The 26,363-nt window shown below is 34.5% G+C and overlaps 1 protein-coding gene across 13 annotated transcripts in view; it reads left to right on the top strand.

The window, feature by feature from the left end:
- LOC108696888 overlaps window positions 1-26,363 on the top strand; it is a 369,929-nt gene that overhangs the window by 267,642 nt on the left and 75,924 nt on the right. For 12 of the 13 annotated variants that reach the window (XM_041569828.1, XM_041569827.1, XM_041569829.1 and 9 more), the window contains 30 exons: window positions 1,532-1,561; window positions 3,247-3,300; window positions 6,298-6,321; window positions 6,700-6,753; window positions 7,036-7,065; window positions 7,187-7,240; window positions 8,607-8,636; window positions 9,120-9,170; window positions 9,581-9,604; window positions 9,766-9,825; window positions 11,910-11,939; window positions 13,569-13,622; window positions 14,002-14,031; window positions 14,463-14,516; window positions 15,266-15,289; window positions 15,603-15,656; window positions 15,787-15,816; window positions 16,256-16,309; window positions 17,111-17,140; window positions 17,708-17,761; window positions 20,004-20,027; window positions 20,216-20,269; window positions 21,965-21,994; window positions 22,226-22,279; window positions 22,519-22,548; window positions 23,384-23,437; window positions 24,977-25,000; window positions 25,206-25,259; window positions 25,689-25,718; window positions 26,051-26,104. In XM_041569828.1, coding sequence (XP_041425762.1) covers window positions 1,532-1,561; window positions 3,247-3,300; window positions 6,298-6,321; window positions 6,700-6,753; window positions 7,036-7,065; window positions 7,187-7,240; window positions 8,607-8,636; window positions 9,120-9,170; window positions 9,581-9,604; window positions 9,766-9,825; window positions 11,910-11,939; window positions 13,569-13,622; window positions 14,002-14,031; window positions 14,463-14,516; window positions 15,266-15,289; window positions 15,603-15,656; window positions 15,787-15,816; window positions 16,256-16,309; window positions 17,111-17,140; window positions 17,708-17,761; window positions 20,004-20,027; window positions 20,216-20,269; window positions 21,965-21,994; window positions 22,226-22,279; window positions 22,519-22,548; window positions 23,384-23,437; window positions 24,977-25,000; window positions 25,206-25,259; window positions 25,689-25,718; window positions 26,051-26,104 — 1,233 coding nt within the window. The remainder of the gene's footprint in view (window positions 1-1,531; window positions 1,562-3,246; window positions 3,301-6,297; window positions 6,322-6,699; window positions 6,754-7,035; window positions 7,066-7,186; window positions 7,241-8,606; window positions 8,637-9,119; window positions 9,171-9,580; window positions 9,605-9,765; window positions 9,826-11,909; window positions 11,940-13,568; window positions 13,623-14,001; window positions 14,032-14,462; window positions 14,517-15,265; window positions 15,290-15,602; window positions 15,657-15,786; window positions 15,817-16,255; window positions 16,310-17,110; window positions 17,141-17,707; window positions 17,762-20,003; window positions 20,028-20,215; window positions 20,270-21,964; window positions 21,995-22,225; window positions 22,280-22,518; window positions 22,549-23,383; window positions 23,438-24,976; window positions 25,001-25,205; window positions 25,260-25,688; window positions 25,719-26,050; window positions 26,105-26,363) is intronic. The other variant, XM_041569823.1, reaches the window with a different exon arrangement.

Below are 26,363 nucleotides of genomic sequence, written 5' to 3'. Positions count from 1 at the left end.
AAATGCCCTTATTTGGTCTTATAACTAATACTTATAAGTGATACTTCCCTCCTCCGATATATAGTCTACACAGGCGGAAGTAAGACCCTGGGCCCCATTGATCTTGATTGTGGCCCTTTTAACATGATATGACACGATTACTGCATTTATGTTCCTCTCTCCTGCTCTTCCTCGCTCCTGTAACTTGCTTTTAACCTATATTTATCACCTTTTTTTCTTCCCTTTGTTCTCCCTGCCTCCGTACATGTCAGTAACCATTAGACCTACACCTAAATGAGAACGATTTTGATCCATGCCACAGTGCTATGTGGGGTATGATGAAAGTACCCGTGTCAAATTCAATAAAGGCTGGCGTGGTTTCGTAAGACAGTGAGCGGATAAACGTGTTTTGAAGGCAGAAAGCAGTCTTAAGTAATCCGCAGCCACAGCACCATCAAGGGTGCTAAAGCATGCAGATACTGCCTGTACTATTGGGCGTTCCCAGCGTTTCCTTCTAAGCCTTGCTAGGCTGAACACAAACTGACACGGCTCCTCCTGTCATTCCAGCGCAGCTCAGTAAGATTTGTTGTTATCCGGTTGCCCCGGTAACCCCTGTGTATGTCTAGACTCGCGTACAGCAATCTCAGAGCGCTTAGGCGCACACCCACCTCTACACTGCGTGCTGATTGGACAGTTCATATCTAGGAGCGCCGTGATTGGCTCATGACTATGGTCTATAGGAATGGTTTTGAACTGACACGGAGACATCCCTTTGACTTGCAACTTTCTTTCTTTTCCAACTACGCTCACTTTGCTTCACATGGCTACACTTGCCAGCACTATGAATACTGCTTACGATGTTCTCACTTCCTATACTGATCCTAGTGTGTTCACACACTTTCCCACACCACTTGATGGTTGCTTAGCAACCAATTTTGGCGCCAATAAACGGCCAGGGGGTTTAAATTCTGGGTTGGGAGTGGGTCTGGCTGTTTGTTTGTAATCTCCTGACGAAGATCCCTGTGAGGGATCGAAACGTTGAGTGGAATAAAGCACAACTTATCTGCACTGAAAAACAACCTGTGAGTGTCGCTTCTTTCTGCAAATACTTACCCACTTTGGCTGGCACCCAGGAATCGACTGAGTTAACGGAGTGCACCTTTGGATCTCGAATATATATATTTATATATATATAATTTGTTTATATATCTATACCTACATATTATTTTTAGGGGTCCTCAAAAACAGAAATTTACCATATCTTCATAAATGATATATCAATATATTGTATGCTAATTTACAAACTACAGATATCATCATGCTATCATTTTAGAAATAAATGCCCCAAAGTCTCTGCTTTTCCATTGATCAAAAATGTAACCAAATTGTGTCCATTTTTTCCTTCATTATGTCACAGTTGCTGATAGATCGGACCAACTCTCACTTAAGTCCAAGCTGATTGAATAAGCATAAATTAAATTCTTAAATAATAACATAATTATACATATTGTCATTTGATATCATTATTGTGTTTGTTTCTCTTTTTTTATAGAGCCTGTAGCACCAATTCCAGGCACAGATGGTAAGTTATCTGAATGCTATAAAATTACTTTTAATTTGCTATTTAAAAGAAATATATTTAAATGGTTCCATGTAAAAATATTACTATGCTACCTAATATAGTAGAAATTCTTCCTAATTTTCATAACTAGGTGCAATGTTTAACGCTACTGCTTACTATAACCCTGCCAATCTTTGACCAGGTAATAGAATGTTACCCTTGCAGCTATCAGTGTGCGCAATTGTTTTATAGGACACTGAGGTCATGGTTTGTAGCCTAAGGTCCCAATTTCCATTCATTCAGCTGTGCCTGTAATTTTAACTTCTGAGAGCTGTTACAGCAAATCAAAGTTGCACTGGAAAAAATACGTTCATAGTCCATTGACAGTTATTGTCATTACCAGTTACAGCCTCAGAGTAAAGCACCTCCTTTACATTTTAATTGTGGTGCAACCCCTGACTACCCATTCCTTCAGCCCCTATTTTCATAAATAATATATTATAGATTTTCACCCAACCGATTACTATGCTCCTCTACAGACCTGCTCCTCAACTCTTCTCTCATTAACTCCTCACTTGCTCATATTCAAGATTTTGTAAGGGCTGCAGTCCTCCTCTTAAATTCTCTCCCACACTCTGTCTGACTTTCTCCCAACCTTTCTGCTTTCAAAAGGTCTCTTAAAACACACTTATTTGAAGAAGCCTACCCTCATTCTGTTTAGCTACCAAATGAATAACAATATGCTACATCTCCCGCCTTGCCCACTCCCACATATTGTGTCTCATTCCCTTCCACTTTTAGATTGTAAGCTCTTTTGCACAGGGCCTTCCTCACCTTTTGTACCGGTACTGGTCATTATATATTGGAATACATGTTATTAATAATAATAATAATAATAATATCCACTTAAAGGAAACAAGTCAGATGAGACATATTAAACATGTGCAGATCACCTCATATAAAGTATTTGTTGTTGGACCTTACCAATTATTCTGTATGTGTTACATGATATAACTTTCTGTTTGTTTCACATAGCCTTACCTTTTATTTAGTATGTGTTACATGGTATAACAGTACTACACCTAGATAGATATGAGACATACCTCATGTACACCTCATGGATACAGGACCCAATGACTTAAAGGGGACCTGTCACCCAGTCATAAAGAGCTCTATCATAAAAGTGCTTTTCAAATTAACATAAAAAACAAATTGTTTTTTTAACCCTTCATGCCTGCAATAAACTAATTTTTAAAAAGCTGTCAATGCACACCCGACTCTATGACTTAGACACAAATCACTTTTCCTTTCATTTCTGCACTTCCCTTAGGTCAATGCCCTCCTCAAATGCACCCTCTCTACTCACAGTCTATAATTGTGTAGCCTGTGCATGGTGAGGCACTCTGTTCTAGTGAGTAGATTCTCAAGATTCTGTGATGATTCAAAGCTTACACAAAATGTCTCCTGCTTGCTGTGATTGTGGGTTCCAAAAGAAAAAAAAAGCAATATTAAAATAATCTCTATAGAGCAAGTAAAGTGTGTTCTGCCCAACTAGAACAATAAAATAGGATTTGGTGATCATTTCTTAGGTTGACAGGACCCCTTTAACAATACATTTTTTGGATATGTTACTTTACTATAATTTAGTAAATGTAAGTAGAAATAGATTCAATAAAACAAACTGCTAACTTTATCATAATATTTAGGTGAATGGACCATAGAAACAGCACAGCCAACTATGCCAGAAGAATATGAAGAAGGTAAATACTTTGGTTTTATATTTTGATATCAGTTTCAAGAAGTCTGAAGCCTAATGTTAAAGGAAATGTCAAGGTAGATTGTTGTTTTTTTAATCCCAAATTGTAAGTGTCATTTTATTAAATGTATTCATTTTCTTTCTTTTGCTTGTTTCCGTTAACTAGAAAATATATTTTTGCTCCATTAGAATCGAAACCTCCATTGCAGTTATAGATTCTCAGTTTCTCTGTTTTATGAAAGCAATGACATTCCCATCTTCCATTCCAAAATTTAGAAAAACACTAGGTGCTGCTTCTTAATTGGGTTACAAACATCAGACTTACATACAACTCACACTTACAAACGGAGGCTATTAGAGTAATGTGCTGTGGTTTGTTTGGCCTTTCTTAATATTTATTTAAATAAACCACCCGCCCCAACCCTCTCTGTCGTGTGTTGTCTACTGCGGAGTACAGATGTGTAAAAATAAATATGCACAGAAAGCTAATAATAAATACTATATTAAGAAAAACAACTGTCTAAGTTGCATTCAATAGGTAAACATACCTGTTCTGACTTACATACAAATTTGACTTAAGAAACCTACAGACCTATCTCATATGTAACCAGGGGACTGCCTGTAATTCACTCTACCATATAAAATTTCGGAACCAACGAGTGTATATTTTTCTAGTTGTAATGTTGGTGTCTAGGTAGCTATCTCAGGTCATGTTGCCTGATCCTGTGCTTTAAGAAAGAGCCAGTATGTCATGATGAAACTGCTTTCAGGCAGGCTGTTTCTCCTACTCAGTGTAACTGGAGGAGTCATAGTGGGACTTGGAATTGTATTATTGAGGGATATTCTCATATGTACCAGAGAGATGTTATCGTGTCACTTGGCTGGGGCACCTGGGAAACTAACAGCATGTCAAGCCCCATGTCAGATTTCAAAATTAAAAAAATCTGTTATCCCTTTTGAAAAACAGATACCAGTGCAGAAGTCTGCTAGAGCAGCACTGTAAACTGATTTTCTTGTGACAGTATCCCTTTAACAGTGTCCTTTGTTTCCCTAATAACAATTTATACAGTCTTTGCTTAATACTTTAGGATAAAGTCAAACACAAATTATAAAATATTAATTAATGATAAAATGTTTTTTACAATTAAAATTCTATTATTTTACTTTGTTGGTGTACTTGCATCGCAAGGTGGTATTATATTAGATCAATCATGCAAACCTTCTTCTGACACAGGAAGAGCTATCAAAAAAATGTTTTTCAGTATGCTGAATTTTGAACTGATCTTGAAAAGCTTGCATTTAAAAATAGCTTGAATTTTGAAAATACAGTACAAATGTTATTAATTTCTATATGAACTCACTAGTTTGTCGCTGCAGTTTTTCATATGTGAGAGTTATGACTGATCTTTATATACAGTATATGTAGCACTATAATAAATTGAGTGGCACCGTCTCTATTATGAGCTTACTTTCAAAATATAATTGTGCCACGGATGAGACCTTTCTCTCAGGTGCAAGCCCTCACAACGGTGTGAAGGCAGGGTGTAGTGCAACTGTAACAATGTGCTTATGCACAAGAACTGGGCGCCTTTGGTTCTTTTATGCTTAAACAGGAACTGAGTTTATTTACAACACAATCCACAATGGAGTACATAGAACATATAGCATAAAGGATTATCTTGTACTCACATCACCAAGAACACAGCTTGATCCCTGCAGGCAAGAGAACAGTTACAGCAGTAGTTAAGCAGCAGTAGAGAAGGTACCCCAGCTTTCAGCCTGTGCCCTAAGCTGAACCTAGGGGAAATTCTACCATCCCTAAGTCTATGCACTTAGTCCCTACTTCTGGGTTATTAGTACCTGGGATCTTAATCCCTCAGACTCCTCGTCAGAGCCTTGAGCTGCTCAACTATATAACTATCACTCCTAGAGTGATCTATGAAAGAGTATAGCTATACACTTTACTAGGGCCTAAGCGCCTAGGTTCCACTACCCATTCCCTTCCTGCCTGCTTGGTAAGGGCTAAGGCAATGGACCCAGACCGCATGGTTACCTAGACCTTTATACTATAGCACAGTGCCATCTTCAGTACACTGTGAGAACTACAGGGGCTTACATAAGCAGAACAATGAAACAAGTCCCTATTAGGACCCATTTAGGTGTCTAAAGAGTGTGCCTAGCAATATATATATTCTTACGAAGAATCAGCACACACTGTTCTGTAGTGAAGTAGTAGTGTTTATTTCAAACAAAACACATTCTTATCCAACGTTTCGGTCCCACCTGGGGACCTTTTTCAAGGTGGGACCGAAACGTCGGATAAGAATGTGTTTTGTTTGAAATAAACACTACTACTTCACTACAGAACAGTGTGTGCTGATCCTTTGTAAGAATATATATGCTTTATTGATCGTGCACCACTGGCAACATCTGTCTGAGTGCTGGGACTGTGGGATTACACACACACACATATATATATATATATATATATATATATATATATATATATATATATATATATAGCATTCAAAAAGACCAGCAACACTGGGAGTTTTGGTGAAACAAATGTCTATATTTTTAAATTGCATATACAGCCAATGTTACGTGAGAAAGGTCCCAGAGGGGGCTGAAACGTAACATACACTTGATAAAAGGCAAGAGCTCGAAACATGTCTTTTATAAAGGCACCGTTTGCAGCAGATTTGCCTGTGCTTGTTTGTATCCACACCTACATTTGAATTTTTACGAAATGTAACGTAGGCTGTATATGCACTTTAAAAATATAGATGTTTCATTTGTTTCACCAAAACTCCCAGTGTTGCTGGTCTTTTTGAATTCTACATACATGATTTTGCCATGCACCTGGGTACTCAACAGTTGAAGCACCAAGGGATGCACCAAATCCAGGATTCAGTTCGAATCTTTCTGCTCAGCCGAATCGAATCAGAATACATATACTATTTATCATCATTTAACATTTGTTCAATTGTTTTTATTCTAGAACCTGGAGTTCCAACTCCTACAGGTAAGTAAATCCTCCACAGATTACTTTTTAAAATATAACTGTTGCTGGCAAACTAGTTATTTTGATTTGATAAACTGTTACAGGTTCAAAATGTCTTACAGAATAGTGCTTAGAAAGCGGAAAATATTCACTTTTATCATATGGTGTCACTCTGTACAGGTTAAAGCAAATGCCTTTTATCAGCAAAAAAATATGCACACAGTATCTGTCAAAAATAAACAATTGATTCTTTACATAATACTCATATTTTGGGGCTCTCTAGATAACAGGGTTTTCATCTTAAAGAAATACCTGTTTTATAATTACAATAACAGTATATATTGGCAACAGCATATTTTCTGTATCTTTTACAATGTTTTATAAAATATATATTTTTAGGAGACTGGATAATTGAAAAAGGAGATGCAAATAAACCAACTAAATTTAAAGGAAGTGAGTATAAATTTTGTAAATTTCTTACAAGTGTCTAGCAAAATGTTCACATACTGTACAGTCATACTGCTGACTATCACAAATGATTCATTGGAATATGCCAAATATTCTAAGATAAAAAACCAATGGTAATGTTCATCAAATGGCTCAAAATGCATTGAATTTAAGATAAATGACCCAAAAGAGTCCAAACAACCCTCATATATCTAAAGTCAATTAAAACTAGGAAATCTGCTTTGAAAATCTATTTTGAAATGTCACTCTCTTTTATCAATATTTTAGAGCCTCAGGCACCAATTCCTGGGAAAAAAGGTATGAGATTTTCTCAAAGGATATATTGGCTAAATTATTGTGAAAGATGCCAGCACATATATATTAATTTCATTTGTATTCTTGTATTTTAGTTTAACAATATATTATTTGTTTGATTTAGGATTTTGGATCATAAGAGTGACCCTGCCTACAGGAGTTGAGGAGTATGAAGGGAGTAAGTATATATGTATAGAAACCGCTCCTTGTCTGCCAGTGTCATACTGTATATTCAGTGCATGACTGCTTCATCTGTATTTAATATCACATTTAAAACAAATGAACTATATCAACTATTTAGTTGTGTCACATTAAGGAGGTTATTTACTAAAATCCAAATTAATCTCATATTTTATTAAAAAAAATAACCAAACTCCTGTACCTGATTTTAGCTTATTTATTAATTATAAAACTTGATTTAATCATATCATGGAAAAACTACAATCGAGCAAAAACCTGAATCGCTCACATTTTTCTGACTTTTTCCTGAGTTGCTCAAATTTTTCTGGATTTTTCCCGAATTATTAAAATTTTTCAGGCTACAAATCGCTCTAATCTTTGGAGTTTTTGCCTGAAACCCCTGAAAAAGTTGGATTTTTGGGCTAAACTCAGCGAAGAGCATGAAAACTTCAACTAGAAATAGGTGCCTCTTCCATTGACTTTTACAGGACCTCGACAGGTCTGAGATGGAGGATTTTTAGATTTGGGCTTTTTGCTGATTTTTGCATCAGTGTATAATAGGTCTCACAAAATTCAAGGTTTTTTCCTTCTAAAAATTAGAGTTTTCTAGTGAAAAAACTCAATTTTTTTGAGATTTTAACATTTGAATTTTAAGAAATAACCACCCAAAATAATGTGGATGAATGTAAACGATTTAATCATTTCAACATACATTATGGGGCAGATTCATTAAAGGTCGAGGTGAATTTTAAAATGAAAAAAATTCGAATTATAATCTTGAAATGTATCTTGTACTGTCTCTTTAAAAATTTGACTTTGACCATTCTCCATCTAAAACCTGCCGAATTGCCATTTTAGCCTATGGGGGACCTCTTAGAACCTATTTGGACTAAATTGGTGGACTTTGAAAAATCTACGTTTTTTTGGGGAAAAACCTCTAATCGAATTAGATTGAATGTGCTATTCCTTCAATTCGTACGGTTAGAATTCGGCCGAATATGGACCTATTCGATCAAAAAAAATGACTTAATTTCGGTTGGTCTTTTTGAATTTTGAAGTTTTTTCAATTCAAAATTCAAACCTTGATAAATATGCCCCTATATGTTTATAACATAAAAACTGCTTTCAATTTATTCCTATGGGATTTCTCCTTTGGTGAAAGCTAGAGTTCACTAGGAATGAATAAAAAGTAGGTGACACATTTTGATAAATCTTGCCCTTAGTATTACATTGTGCTTTCAGACCTAGTACATAGTAACAGCATAAGGTTAGCCTGTCCTGCTATGTGTGACAAGATTTAGCATGTACATTTTTTAATTAACATTGTTTTCATGTAAACACCATTTTTATTAACTTTGTTTTAGGACCAGTGGGCCAAATTCCAGGAACAGATGGTAAGATTTACTGTCTTTTTTTGTTTTTCAAGACCACCATTGCCAGGGTAAAAAACTTAACGCCATATTTATAAAACAGAAATATGAAAAGGGGGATATGGCCAGTAGTGATGTACAAGTTGACAAAAAAAGTGACCTACCCTAACCCACCTGCTGCAAACCTGATACCCACCCAACCTGGCACCCATCTTTACTTATATACCTGTGTCTGCCCCTCTCTGATGCCACTATCTAATGGCATGTTAGGCAAATGAGGATATCTTTAGGCATAATACAATATAAAAAACACATTCAAGGTTGAAGTAGAGATATATTGTATTTTAACACCATTATAAAAACTGCCACTATCTCTAATTTTATAAACTGGATCCTTATGTATATGCGATAACTCACACATTTCTGTTTTCCTCTTTATTGTGAAGCCATTTAAAAATACCTTTATTTTACATTTACTTTGAATACCATTGCTTTTGTGCTCATTAGATTGGATTGTAGAAACAGAGAAACCAACTATGCCAGCGCCATATGAAGAAAGTGAGTATATTTGGTGAATGGGCTATGCCTCTAACAAGCTTGTTTTACCATGACCAAAGATCCCTGTAGTAAACCATCTCCCATTTGCAGTTGTTTTATAAATAAACCACATAGTTATCAGCATTACCCATACAAAGGTTAAAAGAGAAATGGAATATGAAAAAAGTTTAATGGTTCATGTAGTGACTGGGGTTAATACAACATAGTTCACATCCTTTTTACTTGGGGTCTTATTTATTAAATAGCAAGAACCACAGGCCAGAGCACAATAGAATAAAGACCATTTATAGCCAATAGCTTTCCAGCTAGGAGCCCAGTCTTTAAGAATCTTGCTTTTTAAAAATTGCTATCCAGAAAAAACTAGTAGTTTTATTAGAGAGATAATTTATTATCTTGGTTTTTTTTTATAGAACCAGGAGAACCTACTATTTCAGGTAATATTCTTAAATTACTTACTTTATTCTGATCAATAGCATTTTTATAACTTGTATATCGTGTATGTGAGGCATTTACTTCACCAATTGTAGTACTGTATGCTGATGTTTATTGCCATTAACAGTATACTTTGCATTATCTTAAAATCTCTTTTTTCAAGATTTATCAAACTGGATTATAGAAACCTCCCATCAAGACCAACCAACCAGATTTAAAGGGAGTAAGTACAATTTAATGAAAATATGATAACAACATACTATGAATATGAGCTAGAATTTTGCCTTCAAAATAAGATATCTTTCAGCCAATTCGGGAATATTATCTTCTTTCAAATGGGTCAGATTGTAATAGTTACAGTAATACCAGTTTTATAGACTAGATCAGTGCTGTCAAACTTCTGTGGTACCGGGGGCCAACATCTTACTTGCCTATGTGCTGGAGTGCCGATAATAGAAGTCAGTGTTGGCCACTCCCCCTTTTAAACCACACCCATGTTACCACAAGAACTTTTAAGATCATATCCACATTAACGGTGGTAGCACACCAAAAAACCAAATGGTTGGTGCTCACTGCAGGGAAGTCCCTCATCACTCATATGTGAAAAATGTAAGTTATGTTTAAAAAAACCCTTAAATCCATATGCTTCGTACTGTGGATAATACAACAACCCCCCAACACATTATTAAACACCTTAGGGGCAATTAGCAACAATTTCCAAATGCTAACAACTCCCAAGAACAAACCCCTAACAGGCTTACATTCCACAGGTAGTGTAGGGCAAGCAGAGAATGGCACACACAAGCAGCACTGGGCAAGCAGAGAATGATACAGACAAGCAGCACTGGGCAACATGTGTACTATATGTACTACATACAGTGACAGTGTAGGTGCCCCATTAGCATTTTGAATAAGGTGTAAACAGGTGAACAATGTGGGCAGTTTCAGTCTGGGTCTCAGGTGTGAACAGTACCGTGCTGTATAGGTGTTAACAATAGAGGTGTCACAAGTGTGAACAATGCAGGGGGATCACATGTGTGAACAATACAGGGGGTTGCAGTCTAAATTTGAGGTTTAAACAATGCAGGGGCCAGTTAATCTCTGTAGTGATACCTTTTAAAGATTACATATGGTAAACAGGCACAGCATCTAGGGGGTTGCGGGCCATATGCAGCCCGCCAGTTGGACAGCCCTGGTCTAGATCACATTGGTTTCATGTGGATTGTCCCAAATTAACTAGAAACTGACTTCTGTTGTTTTTTTAAACCCTATATGTTTCCTGTTACCATGCACTCATTTACTATTGTTTGTGGGAATACACTGGTTGCAGTCTAGTAACATCCCTGAGCCATGCTGGCCCATTGATATCAGCACCATTGTGCACCATTCAGTGATGTCAGCTCACCACTGGAGTGGTATGAACTTCAAACCTAAATGCCAGTTTGTTAGTCATCATTGCTGGTAGTAGGTTATCCTCCTATCTATGAATGCCCACTCTGTATTGTTCCTGATAAATACCCTTTGGAATGTTTCTGGACTCTGCATTATACGTTGCCTAACCCTACCCATTGCCTGAACCTGAGATTGTTTAACCCCTTGTGTGCATTTTTCTGGACTTTTACCTGTCTGTGTCATTTTCTGCCTTGTTTTATCTGTGCGATCTGTCTTTAAGTGCCACCTGCGTCACAGTTCAGCTACCTTCTTGGTCTGCACTAAACACTTTATGAACTAGTGACCCCAAAATGTAGGACCATGCCCCTGCTCTTGATGGTGCATTTAGGCCCTGGTTCCTGACATTGTTTAGCAGCATTTCATCAATGATTTATGCAATCAGCTGTAATTATTAATGCTACAATCTATCCATAATGAATTAAAATTATCAAGTGAAGTTTGATGAATATCAAATCAATTGATCTTGGAAAGTGCAATCATACTTGATTGAATCCACTGGAAAAATATACATTGCCAATAATAAACCATGGACTTAAGTAAGGAAAATTATGTCTCTCAGTGATACATTCCCTGTAAGGCTTCAATAATATTAAATATTATTGATCACATGGATGGGATCATTTCATTCAAGTGTTTTACATTTCTACAATGCTTGAATGGAGAAGAAATATGGAGTCACATTAAAATACATTAAAAAGAAAAATAAAGATTGTTTACATTTTTTGCTTGCACATATTTTTTGCTTACACATGTACATGTTCAAATGCACATACACACATACAGTATATGAAAGTGTGTTAAGTTTCAAGTTAACATTTTAAATTCATTATTTTAAATGATTGTCTACTTTTTCAGAACCAAAAGCTCCAGTCCCAAATAGAAAAGGTAATCTATAAATAGAGTAAACTATTAAATTGATATACTGTAAAAAATCTCATATAATGTATGTAATGACTGTTTACTGATTGACTGAGAGTCTCATATATTTGTCTTAAAAAAGGTTTGAAAGCAAAGATTTATTAAGGGTCGAGCTGTGTTTTCCACGAAAAAAAATTTGAGTTGATTTTCAGCCAAAAATCTATTTTTTTCTGGTCTAAAAAACCTTGAATTTCAAGATTTATTATACCCTGACTTGGAAATAGCTAGAATCTGAAAAAGACACCTTCTAAAACCTGTCTAGGTCATGTAGAAGTCAATGGCAGAGGTCACATAAGCCATTTGAAGATGTTAATAGCTTTTATGATGCTCGAGTTTTTTCGGAGGGTTCTGCTTTAGAAAGTTGAATAATTCAAGCAATTCATGTTTTTTTTTCCACTGAAAAATGGATTAATTCAAGTTTTCAGTTTGTTAACCCCAAACTTGGTCATTTGAGTTTTTTCCATTTAAGTTTTTTCTTAAATCGGAAACCATTCAAGAGAATACACTAGTTGGCATGCTGGCCCATTGATATCAGCACCATTGTGCATCATGCAGAGTAGTGGCTAAAGAGTTCATTCAAGTTCATTCAAGCTCAGTAGCTATAAAACTCGACCTTTGATAAATAACCCCCTAAAAGTAAGAAAGGTGGGTGGATGGAAAAGATAGATACAGTATATTCACCTGGAGGTTAGAAATGTTGGATAAATAAATTCTGAATATCCCATGAATATCCCATCAAGATAGTACAATGGTATAATCACTAAGAAATAGAAGCAAAAATCTGTATTATGGCATTAGGAGATAATATGGGGACTATGGTGGGAGAGATAGAGAACAATAATTACACTTGGACAGGACTATGGTCAATTAGGAAAGCAATTAAAAAGGGTTGGAAAAGATGCAAGACTTGGATTCTGTTGACTCTCACTGATATTTTATTATTGTTACATGTAGGAAAGATGAGGCTTTGATCAAAGTTATGAGTTATGATATATAAAGAGAAGGGTAAAGAGGAGATGTAAGAGCAATGTGTGTATATATGTGCACTGCTGGTAATTTGGTACAAAAAGAGGGAGTTTGTGGGAGCACTCACAAGCCTTAAAGTATATTTAAGTATAATGGAAGTGCTACTTTTCAATGCACATTCCCTGGTCCCCTGTCTCATAAGTAATTCAGTATAAATGCAAGTGCTTGTGTTTACAAAACAGGGGTTTTTAATTACAAAGTTATGATCATAAACCACCTTGACGTGGTATAGTGGCTTATCAACTTTATGATCATAAAGTTTATGATCATATGTAACTAAAAACCCCTGTTTTGAAGAAACTGTGTTATCTTAAGTCATCTTAACTCATTTAACGCATTCAACCTTTTCATTAGCATACCAAAGCACTATTGTTTACAATGGTGAATGCTTTAATTTAGATGTGATGCTGTGACTCAATTTTCTGTGTTAAATGGCTGGGTTAAGTGGGATATCTGGGTTTTGTTATTCTGTGTCAAACATACAAACCAAAGTGGCTTGTATTATTATTATTATTATTATTATTATTATTTCAACTCATCAAAAATAAATGTTTGTTTTGTTGTATTTAGGCTTGTGGATCATAACTGTGATGCTGCCAACAGGAGCTGTTGAATATATAGGGAGTAAGTACTTTCAATAGATCAATAAACAGCCCAACAAAGGTCTTTAAAACAATGCTTTAGAAGTTGTTTTCTCTGGGTGGTATTGAACTTAATATTGAAGCAAATGTATCATACATGAGAGAATCCTAGAAAATGAATCCCTGATTAATACACAGGCCATGCTCTACAGCAATGCAAAAGGGGACCCTGCTCCCGTATGCAAGTGTCTGAGTTGAACAGTGGGGTTGGCAGCTGCCAGGTTTGGCACTTTGTGATAGGCTCCACAATGCAATTTTGCACCACACCCTGATTAGATAATAAACCTTATTATTTAAATATGATTATTTACATGATTTGTGTTCCAAAGACTAATACACTCTTTTTAAATGATTTTTTGCAGTACCAAAAGCACCAATTCCAGGAACAGATGGTAAGTAAAAAAGTCTGATAATAGAGATGGATAAATATACATCCAGTACATTATAACCTTCCAAACGGTATGGTAAATTAGGTTTAGGGGACCTGTTGAGGCCTGAAGATTAAGAAATGAAAACCGAATCCATTTTAGGTCTGATCACCATATTTTACATCTCGCCAAAATCATTTGAAATCTAAGACCATTTAATTAAAATAAACATTTATGGTGATTTTTTTTTTTTTTATACAAATTTTAATACAATCAGAAAATGATTTGGCATCTTTATCCTTCTTATAGTTTTCTCATGAACTAAACATTTTTTAAAAATAACTTTTATGTAAAATTTATATTTGTATATTTAATTTTTTGATGTTAAGTGCACAGAATCTTGAAACTTAATGGCCTGATCTGAAGTATGACTTCATATCTTGAAATGTTTTTAGGAGACTGGATAATAGAAACAGATAAGCCAACTTTACCAGAGCTATATGAACCAGGTAAGGTCACTTGAAGCATGAACCATTTTCTATAAGCTTTAAAAGTACAGGTTGCTACACCAACATAAGAAATACTAGTATGTCACTTACTAAGGAAGCTAATATAGGACACAGCTGTACCAATTCTGAGGCAGGGCATCTTTGTCCTGGTCAGAAGAAGTGATTACTGAAAAGTTTGGGAAACTGCTGAAAAACTCACGAAACGGCAATTTGTGAAACGCATTGAAGGTGATAGGGGAGACATTTTTTTTTATGTGCATAATTTTTTTACATGTGCAACTATTTTTTCTTACCCCAAATACATTAAAGTCAATGGGCATTTTTTCTTGCAGTGTCTTTTTTGTTGGGACAATTTGTTTTTGCAGATGCAGGATTTCGCTGTGAATCCATGCCTGGTGGATAACATCCACATTTTAATAAATAGGCCTCTTAAAGAATACTTTATTCAGCTGCTGCCTAATAAACAAGCTGGAATTAAAAGGCCACCTTTTGACTGCCAAGTCAAAGTCTATGAAGCACTTTTAATCTATAAACAGTATTTTACCCAATATTTCAGAATGCACTGCCCAGTAGGTAAACATCCATTGTTAACAATAAATATATTGATTACTTTACTACATAGAAAATAGTTTATAGATAATAAAATATAAATGTCAGCAATATTATGTTTTGAAAATACAAATATGATGCAATGCAAATATTTTTGTTTTTTCATACATCATCTTTTACTTCTGATTTATTTTTTATAGAACCTGGAATCCCAACACCTACAGGTAATTTTCAAGTTGAATGATTTGGGTTATTAAAACAGTAACTAAAGATTTAGGAGACAATTATTATTTCCAGATATGTGTTGAATTATTGGGAATCTTTCTTGATCTGCAACTTAATGATCAATGTTATTGATGCTGTGACACTGAAAATGATAAAAAGAATAAACACACATTTAAGCTTGTATATATTTTGTATTTACATAATATGCAAAAGTATAGATTTTTAATTACTAAAATATATTATATTTTAAAAGATTTTATGTACTGGTCTTTTAAACTATAGTAATAATGAAATGTTTTTACTTTTGTTTAGGAGATTGGCTCATACTGTTAGGAACTCCTGGTCAACCAACACAATTTAAAGGGAGTAAGTATTTATTTATATTACAGCAATAGGTAAGAAAAAAATGTTCACCAATATTCCTTTTAAGGCTCCTGTGAGTTTTATCTTTTTTTGGCAAACTTCTGCATTTAATTTGTATGTCTTCTCTTTGAAGGACCTAAAGTTCCTATTCCTGGAAAAAGAGGTAATATACAGTACCAATGTGGCTAGTAATTTGCAAACATTTAATTACTTGAATTATCTGGATAGCTACAATTAGAATGTGCTTTATTTACCTTAACATTTTTCTGTTACTATTGTAAAGATATCATGTATTTATACTTATCAGTAGACTGCAGTATCAGTATGTAAGCTCACCAATGAAAGTATTGGGCCTAGGTGTACAAGCCCCAAGCCTTCCATTTGAGGGGGTAGAAACTAATTCACCTGGCACTAACATGACTATAACACTGGTAGATGTGTGAATTAATTAATTCTTGAAGGAAAGGGGCTATTTAATACATTATTTAATCTATACTTTACATTTATATGAACATAAAAACAATGGGCTTATTAGACATGGAGTATATTTTATGCCCTGAGCAAAATGAGAAAAATTCTCACTTATATTTTCTTTTCTCTAGGAAAATGGATTGTAGATGTTATAACACCATCAGGAAAAGATGAATTTGAAGGAAGTGAGTATAAATAATGCATCGGGCATACCATGAGTATACTATAAATATAAATATATATGTAAATTGTACCTATAGCATTAACAGTAAAAATAGGTCATAGTTACATAGTTAAGTTGGGTTGAAAAAAATACCACGTTTAACTACTCAAAATGAATATATATATCTACAGTATATACTTACATATATCAACTATTATATGCATCAATATCTATACTAGTTGTAGATTTAGTATTACAAACAATAACCTATTACTTTTATGCTTGTTCAAGAAGTCATTCAAGCCACTCTTAAGGGCATTAATAGAATCACCCACCACAACATCATCTAGCAGGGCACTCCCAACTTTACTGTCATCACCATGAAGAACGCTGCTTCAAATGAAAGTTCTGTTCCTCTAATCTAAAGGGGCTCTGAGAAAAAAGAGCCCCAGCTATCTGTCTATAAAGTCCTCTAAAGTACTTGTAAAGAGCAATCACATCCCTTAGTGAGGGGCATAAAAAATCAAAATAACCTTCTAAAGTAGTCATGTTGTCTGAATTATTAAATATATAGATGATTACAGGATATATTGTGCTAACTGTATCTCTGTTCTTGACAAAAAATTATACTGCTTTTTTTACATTTGCTATTGCACACATTCCAGGGTTTCATTGAGGTATAGATATATCTCAAAAAATTGGGTTAGCCCTTTTGTTACCTTTGAAAAATATACAGATACAAATTATTGATCAAAATAAGAATTTCTTGTAGCAGAAAAAATATATACATGTCCAATAAACTGTGTTATTTCTTCAATTTTAGAACCTATAGCCCCAATTTCAGGAACAGATGGTAAGTGTAATCCAATTAAAGAGACATCATAGGGTTAAATGAATAGAATTGTTAGAAATAGAAATTTAGCATGTTGTGGTACATCAGTAAATATATGGCCCTCTATTTACTAATACATTTGCCACTTTAATCACAATTGTAAAAAACATTAGAAATACTTCTTAATGCTATCAGCACATTCAAATAAATTTGTCAGGGCTCATGCTCAGGTCTGGACCACCCTCCCCCAAACTGGGCTTTTTTTGCATAGTAAAACATGATAATTAATATTAATATAAAATCTAGAATATATTATGCTCATTATGCTTAGAAGATGCATAAATATATATTTGTGGTACATCATAATTTAGGGGGTGCCTTATCAAAGTGTGGAATTAGAGATTAACACACTCTCTCTTCATTTCTATTGGATTTTTAGAGGTGTATTTCATCAGTATGCCTTTACAAATTCCATAGAAATGGACAGAGAGCATTGGAGGTTAACTGTGGTGAGCTTTAATTTATATTTTGATAAATCTGCCCCAAAGTGTCACTTTAAATAATGCATTTCCCCTCCTTTGATTTTAGGAGATTGGACTATAGAATCAGAGCCATCATCTATACCTGTTCCATATGAAGAAAGTAAGTATTTATATAGAGTGTTTTCTTAACTTTAAACACAAAGCATAAAAACATAGTTAAAAGGTAACCTTAAAATTTTTAAGAAATGAGTAATAAATATAGTAACAACAATAAGCTATTTAGCATACTTCAACACTTTAATGATGCACATCGTTTGTGCCATGGTCCAAACTATCGGGGTTATTTATTAGAACTCCAGTTTGTATTAAGTTTCAAGTTCAGTTTTCTATTAAAATAAAGTCAACCAAACTCCCATCCACAAACTCATTTATCAATAATTCTTGACTTTATCTGATTATCGGATAAAAACCCAGACTTTATCAGATTATCCAGAGCAGATCATGATGTCAAGAAACAACTTCAGGGATACCCGCCATTGGCTTCTACATGACCATGACAGGTTTGAGATGGAGTATTTTCGGATTTGGATTTTTAGCAGCTTTGGGGTATAATAAATCTCTAAAAATTCAAGTATTTTTTCTTATAAAAATTTAAGTTTTTCCCTTTAAAAACTTGACCAGATAAATGGGTCAATGTGAGATGTCACTATCCTAATTTGAATATATTGTGGTTTGCGATGGGTTTAGCCCAATAATCTGAAAAATTTGGGGTTTTCTGGTATAAAACAAACAAAATTTTTTAGTAATTCAGAGAAAAAACTCTTGATTTTATTGGGTTTTTTTTCCTGATCCCATAAATTCCAGTTTTTTTATTAATAAATCGGTCAAATCAGAGATGGTAGTTTGGTTGTGGTTTTCTTTATTAAAATAATGAGATTAATTCAGATTTTGGTAAGTAAGAGTTTGGGAGTTTAACCATGATTTCAAAAACTACTTAAACACAAAAATGATACTATTGATAAATAGGCCCCACATGTAAATGTAAATCAAAATTAATTTAAAGGGATACTGTCGTGGAAAAACATGTTTTTTACAAAATGTATCAGTTAATAGTGCTACTACAGCAGAATCCTGCATTGAAATCCGTTTTTCAAAACAAGAAATGGATTTTTTTATATCTAATTTTAAAATTTGCTATGGGGCTAGACATTTTGACATTTCCCAGCTGCCCTCAGGTCATGTGACTTGTGCTCTGATAAACTTCAGTCACACTTTACTGCTGCACTGCAAGTTGGAGTGATGTCATTACCCCTCCCTCCTACAAGCTGCTGTAATGTAAATAGAGCCTTGTCTGCTTTGCCTGTCATTTGAACAATAGGCAGGTATCAAGATAAACTCCCACTGACACCACTTCAGAAGGACTGAAATAAGATAGTCCTGTGATCACTGCCCCCACTTACATTTAAATATATATATATATATATATATATATATATATATATATATATATATATATATATATATATATATATATACAATTCATTTTGGACACTGGAAAAAATATTTTATATAGATAGTTTATTATATTTGTTTACACAAACATGAATGGCAGGAACACAGGAGTACACGCCCAGGACTGATGACAGGGAATAGAAAAAAAGGATAAAATAAGGAGGACATACTTGAAAACCAGAGGAAGTCTAGGAAGGGTTAAAATAGCTCATAAAAAGGAGGCAGTAAGTAGTTAATGAAAAAAGAAGTATTGCAGGCAGGAAAGGAGCAAGGTGTGTGTGAGGTGGATAGCAGAGGTAACTCACAGCTCCTTTACCTCATCTAGTAACCAGTAAAACAAACTAGGAAGGCAGCAAGGAGAGAAAGTTCCCCCCTCCAAAGGAATGCAGAGATCAAACTTACAGAACGGCAGGAGCTTTGATAGTGTCTGTGGGAGGAGGGGCTGCTAGTGCAGCTGTAGAGCTGAACGTAGGAAAGTGAAAGTAATTGCTTCCCTGCAAACCATGTGACCTCTCTCCTCCAACCACGCATGGGCAGAGAGGGGAGGGGGAGTGTACAGCTGGATTCTCATGTCGTAGTGCGACCTGGCTTTTCATTACAGAGTGGCTGCCTCCAAGCACACAGGTAATGCTGTGCCTGCTGTTAGAGCAGCACAGGATGAATGTGTAATGAGCAGAAATGGAAGCCCCCATGACAAAATACAAACTAAAATAACTTATGCATGGAGTTGTGGATTAACATTTTATTTGCCAGACAGTGTTTATGGATGTGTGTTTTTTATAAAAATGCAAAAAAAAAAAAAAAATTTTAAATGATGACAGATTCCCTTAAGTATCTGTGTGTGTAAATGTAAACCTATTTCTTTCTTTCTTCCTTTTTTGTTTTTCAAGCACCTGAAAATCCACTTCCAAAAGGTAATGTATTAATGTGCAAGATTCAGTATTTTAGGACAGATTGTTTATTTAATGTATGCTAAAGAATTTACTGAAACTTTGGATATTTCTTTCTATAATTTTATAGATTTTAATTGCAAATAATGTCATGTATTATCTATAAATATTTAACTGCATCAGTACTGAATTATGTACATATTTTTTTTTAGGAGAATGGATCACTGAATTAGCAACTCCAGATCACCCAACTGCATTTGTTGGAAGTAAGCATATAAAGTGCATTTAATCTTAAAATATTATCCCTTTTGCTATACTACCCATTCTAGATATCTAAATTAATGTAAGTAGAACTGGTGAATTTGGCATAGAAATATACCGATACCAGATAAAATATTACGACTTTGTTGTTTAATAACACTAAAGGATATAAATCATGAAAATCATTCACATTAAATACCTCCCAAAATATCATGTGGCTTTTAGCCCATGATAAAAATTTGACTTTTTATCATTATTCAAGTATTTTTTGAGGCAAAAATCACAAACTCAAGTTTTTAAAACATTAATTTTTACGAGCTATTAAGTGCAATTTTTTGTAAACACGCATTACCTTAAAAAGTTAATGTAAAAATAAATCAGACTTAAATTAAAAGATCATTTGAGTTTTTGAAATGAATTCCAAATTTTCCGGATTCATTGAAAATGTGATTTCACAGCATTAGAGTTATTTTTTTTAATTTCAAGCAATCACATTTTTGAGGATTTTCTTAAATGAGAAGGAAAGCTACCAACGCAGTTTATTGCCAATAGATTAGACATAATAGTGCAAGCTATAACACTAGATTTTTTCTACTAAATGCTTTACCATACCTGAGTAAAACAGCTCTAGAAGTTCTCTTAGTTTGTTTATAATAGTAGCTGCCACATTAGTTTGGTGTGACATCACTTCCTGCCTGAGTCTCCCTGCTCACTCATAGCTCTGGGCTCAGATTAAAGCAGGGAGGGGAGGAGGGAAGAGAGCAGCAAACTGAGCATGCTCAAGCCCTAGCCCTGGAGGTTTATGCTGAAAACAGGAAGTCTAATACAGAAGCCTATGTAAACACAATAGGAGGAAAGAGATGTTGTGTTTCTTTTGACAGAGGACTCAGAAGAGCATTACTTTGAGGGTTTACTGGTGTATTTATATAGACCTTTCTGATAAAGCTTACTTAATTTTAGTCTTTCCTTCTCCTTTAAAAAACTTTGCTAAATCCATTTTTAGAAGTGTATTTATAAAGTGGTGAACTCTCACATTTTCATAAATCTGCCCCTAAATGTCATTATTTGATTTTATAAAGAAAGGTTTTTCAAGCTGTGAATAGTGATTAGCAAAACTGCACCAAACTGCACTGGAGTCAATAGGAAGGTAAAATTACATTGCAGTTAAGGAGTTTCTTAATAAATGCTAACAATAATATACAGTATGCCATAACTGTGTTTTGTAGAAAACAATTCCCATTGTGCCATGGTGAATGCCAGTTCGTAGTAGGGAAAGGAAGATTAGTGATGTCACTGTCATGTGATCACCCATGTAACTACTTTGACGTTAGGACACTATGAAATTTATGTTCTAACATACTGAGACCATCAGCCTATGTAATGGTGTGGTGTGCATTTTGATAAAAACATACATGCAAAAGTTTCTATGGTCTTTATTTTAGGAAAATGTGATCTACTGATCTTAGGAATTTGATAACTAAAATAACCAATACAAATATAAGAAGCAAGATACTAGTTGGAAAACATAGACCATCATATAGGCTGATCTGGTCAGGACTAGGCCTGATTAATGTCCCAAATAGAGTTGATTTATACTTTGACCTAATATCCCAAAATAAAGTACATAAAAATAAACTATTGCCTTAATTTGAATTGAACCTAGACCTGGGCTTTCTAAAAAATTAAATGTTTTTTTGCAGAACCTGTGGCTCCACATCCTACCAAAAAAGGTAATAGATATTCAAATGATCATTGTTACATATGTTCTGCCTCACACATACACTGTAAATACTATAAAAAAGATTTTAAATTTCATTTTATTTTAATATCTGTAAATTTGCCATTTTATTAGCAGCCATATTAAACATTACTATAATATAATGTCATATTACATGTTTGTGGTTAAGCTGTCATTTGCATTATACTATGAACCAGCACAAATACATTTTTTGTATTTGTAGGCTTATGGATTATAAGAGTACCACAGCCTACTGGAACAGAAGAGTATGAAGGAAGTAAGTATATTACTTTTATTCGCAAAAAGTAATTGTCATTTATACATTTATATACAATTACCTTTTATCTTAAAATAGACTAAAGCCACCTAAACATAGGTAGACTCAGAATCATTGAGGTTGACACATGGGGGGTCAGGGGGAGGACTGCAAAGACTGCATTAATGGACTTTTGTGGCCTTTCCTTGAAAGAGGTGTTTTATTAAAACATTTTATAAAACCTTTTTTTTCCCTTGTAGAACCAATATCTCCACTTGCAGGGACAGAAGGTAAGGGACATATTCTAAAACATTGTAAATTACAGAGATAGAGGGTTATGTTTGAAATGTATTGAGATACAAATAATTATTGTGATTTTTAGATACATTTCCTGTGTTAGTATTTATTCAAATATTATTTAATGGCAATATTTACAGTATCAGAAATTTGTTGTTCATTACCATTGCAAATAGGTTTGGAAAATTATTTCAGATTTATGAAATTTATGAGATTTCGGAACTTCAGATTAAGAACCAAATCTGACCTCTACCTAAACTTATATTTTCCAGAACTCCAGAAGCAGAAACATTTTTTTCTCAATAATTTGTTGATCATGATCACTAAATGATACCTGCAGACTTTGTAAATTATTACTCTATAATTAATACTCCAGTTGAGGTCTTGGTAAAATATGGTTTAGTGGAGAGAACTGAAGATTTTGATTTACTGCTGCTTACTTTGGGAGATTACATTTGTAGAGCAATTGGATACATGTAGTCATATACAGGTTTTCCCGATAATGGATCTTTCTGTAATTTGTATCTTCATTAATTAAATAAACACAATAGGCTGGTTTTGCTTCTAATGCATTAATTACATCTTAGTTGGGATCAAATATGAGGTACTGTTGTATTATTACAGTGAAAAAGGAAATAATTTCAAAAAATGTAGATTATTTGGATAAAATGGAATCTATGAGAGTAGGCCTTTCTATAATTTGGAGCTTTCTGGATAACAGGTTTCTAGATAATGGGTCCCATAACTGTTTTATGAGCTATGGCTGTGTGTGTCTGTAATAATGATAAATCCAAACATTTATTGAACTTGTTTTTTTATTATATTTAGGTGACTGGGCAATAGAAACAGAGCAGCCAACTGTACCAGTGCCATATGAACCAAGTAAGTACATGTACAGTATATATGATAAAATTAATTTATGAAATAGAAATCAGATTTATGATAGAAAGACAAAACAGATTATGATAGGCAGTTTCACTTTATTTAAATGTTACTTTGTTCTGACTTGGTACCAAATTCACTAGACATCATTATAGATCAATCAATTCCAATTGATCCAGTGATTTTTTTGGGTTAGTAAATAACTCAATAAATCTGATTAAAGATAATTATCCAGAACAAATTCTTCTAAATCAATCTAACTCAGATGTACCCCCACTAGTAATTCTGTAAAATTGACCAGTGACAATATTTATGGAATTAATAAAAGGCATTCCTTTGGGATCTGGGATAAAGAATCCTGAAGCATTGGACAAACTAAATATCAATTGTGCTCAAACTTTATATAATTGATTGAAGTGGCCTATCAAATTGATCTCCTAGTTTTGATTGCTTCCTAAAAATTCAAAGTTGAAATGTCTATGAATACCATAGACTAAACTATGATAAATTTGCATCGAACATACAGTATGACAACATATAAAAAGGATCACTTAACCTGAATATGTAAGGGCCCGCTGGCTCAGTTAGAAGTAGCGGACCAAAGAGGAAGCAATAGTCCAACACAGTTCGCGGTACAGATTAGGATGAGGCAAAAGAGTGGTCATAGTCCAGGCAAGGGATCAATCCAGGCAGCAGGGTTCAATATGCATGAAATGGGCTGAGGTCAATAAGCAGGAATCAATAGCAGAAAAGTCACAGAACGCACCCAGGAACACGATATAGTGGATCCTATAATTGGGTAATGTTTCCTGTGTCCAGGCTCCTTAAATAGGCCTCCTTTGGCGCCAAAATAGACGTAATGACGCTGGCGTCCTGATGCTGGCGACTGTTGCAGGTGTACTGACGCTGGCATCCAGACGCTGGTGTTCCCTCGCAGGTGTACTGACGCTGGCATCCAGACGCTGGTGTTCCCTCGCAGGTGTACTGACGTTGGCATCCATTCCAACGCCGGTGTCCATTGCGCTCACGTCGGCACTCTGACGTTGTGCCGCGTGGGGAGGCGGGGGCTGCGCCATCTTCCGCCTCAGTTCTGTAAGATTCCCTTACAGCAGTGATCCCCAACCAGTAGCTCGCGAGCAACATGTTGCTCTCCAACCCCTTGGATGTTGCTCTCAGGGTCCTCAAAGGAGGTGCTTATTTTTGAATTCCGAGCCTGAAAGCAAGTTTTAATTGCATAAAAACTAAGTTTAGTGCCAAGTAAAGCCTCTTGTAGGCTGCCAGTCCACATAGGGGCTACCAAATAGCCAAATACAGCCTATATCATGCTTGTGTTGCTCCCCAACTCTTTTTACATTTGAATGTGGCTCACAGGTAAAAAAGGTTGGGGACCCCTGCCTTACAGAATAATGGTTTATAAGACTATAATGAGATTGCTTATACGCTGACCAGTATTTTAAAAATATATGCAGTTACAAGTTAAAATGTATTGTTATTTGCATTTTATGTATTAATTGTTCTTTACTATCGTTTTTTTACTAGAACCAGGAGATCCAGTTCCTACAGGTAATTTTCTCCTTCACATTATTATTTGAGGAAAAATAAATAAAATGGGACGACACTGAAAATGTTTAATAATTAAGACTATAGAACCTTAAAATTAAACTTTCATTCTAAATGCTGGCTTTTTAAAGATAACAATAATGAACCTTGTTATAGTAGTTTATACTATTCATTTGTTAAGCTAACAAAAAATGATGTTTCTATTTAGGAGATTGGATCATAGAATTAGCACATGATGATCAGCCAACTAAATTTAAAGGGCGTGAGTATATCAAATACATTTTCCTATAGGTAGGACAATGTTTGTGTCTATGAGCTTCACTTCTGATATATGCATTATCTAGGAAGATATTAAGTTATTTAAATAGATTGCAATACAGGTACATTGGTTGTTTAAAGAGTAGCATGAATATCACTCAATAATTCTAGAAAGAATGTTATGCCTTAAAACCAATGCTTATCGTATAGCAAGTTGCTTTTCACTCTGGTGGGTTTTAAGGCACTTAAATAATGGCCCCCTGAGCTGTGTTTCATAGGAACTTGTCATTTGACATTCAATATCCCTGGATATATTTATCAGGAGGCAATGAAACCATTTTACAGTTCAACTATTCATAAGCAGAACATATTAAAAATGTCGATAAGACTTTGTTCATTATTTATTACTGATTATTTCTGACTCCTTTTTCAGGTCCCAATGCTCCAATTCCTAACAAGAAAGGTAATTCATAAAAGAAGTCTAAAAGGACTGAACAAAAAAAATAAACAGCACAAAGTTCAACACACATGCAATCTCTACTGAATATTCGATAATAAGAATACATAATCCTTTGTGATATTGAGCATCAGGTTGCAATAGAACACAAAAAAATCACATCCAAACTGCTTTATAGGGTAAAGCTTCCACTAATCAGACAATATATACATAAACATACATACAACAAAAAAAATTCTATTATTTTTTATAATTTGGCTAGGTATTTGTTCTTTCTTGTTATATACTGTATATCATCTTCTTTTTCAATTAAAAACATATTTATTCATTTTTTTTAGAAATGTGGCTCATACATGTGAGGACACCATCAGGAATTTTAGAGTTTGAAGGACGTAAGTACATACAAACTCACCAATTGTGGTGAATTACAATCTAATACTATGAAAGCGAATTTCATGAGGAATTCATTAATTCTACTGGATCATGGTAGACTGGTTACACTCTGTTACTTGCAAATACATGTTTTCATTCATGTAAGTAAACTGGAGCCTATTTGCAAATTTCTACACCAAAATTCACTTCTCTCCTTAAACAATTTATTTATATATGTCAAAAGATGCAGCACACTTTAATGGGGTATATGGAGCACAT

Source organism: Xenopus laevis, chromosome 7L (assembly GCF_017654675.1).
Source record: "Xenopus laevis strain J_2021 chromosome 7L, Xenopus_laevis_v10.1, whole genome shotgun sequence".
Taxonomy (NCBI): Eukaryota; Metazoa; Chordata; class Amphibia; order Anura; family Pipidae; genus Xenopus; species Xenopus laevis.
The sequence above is the reverse complement of the archived record's forward strand: the minus strand, read 5'-3'. Positions and strand labels throughout refer to the sequence as shown.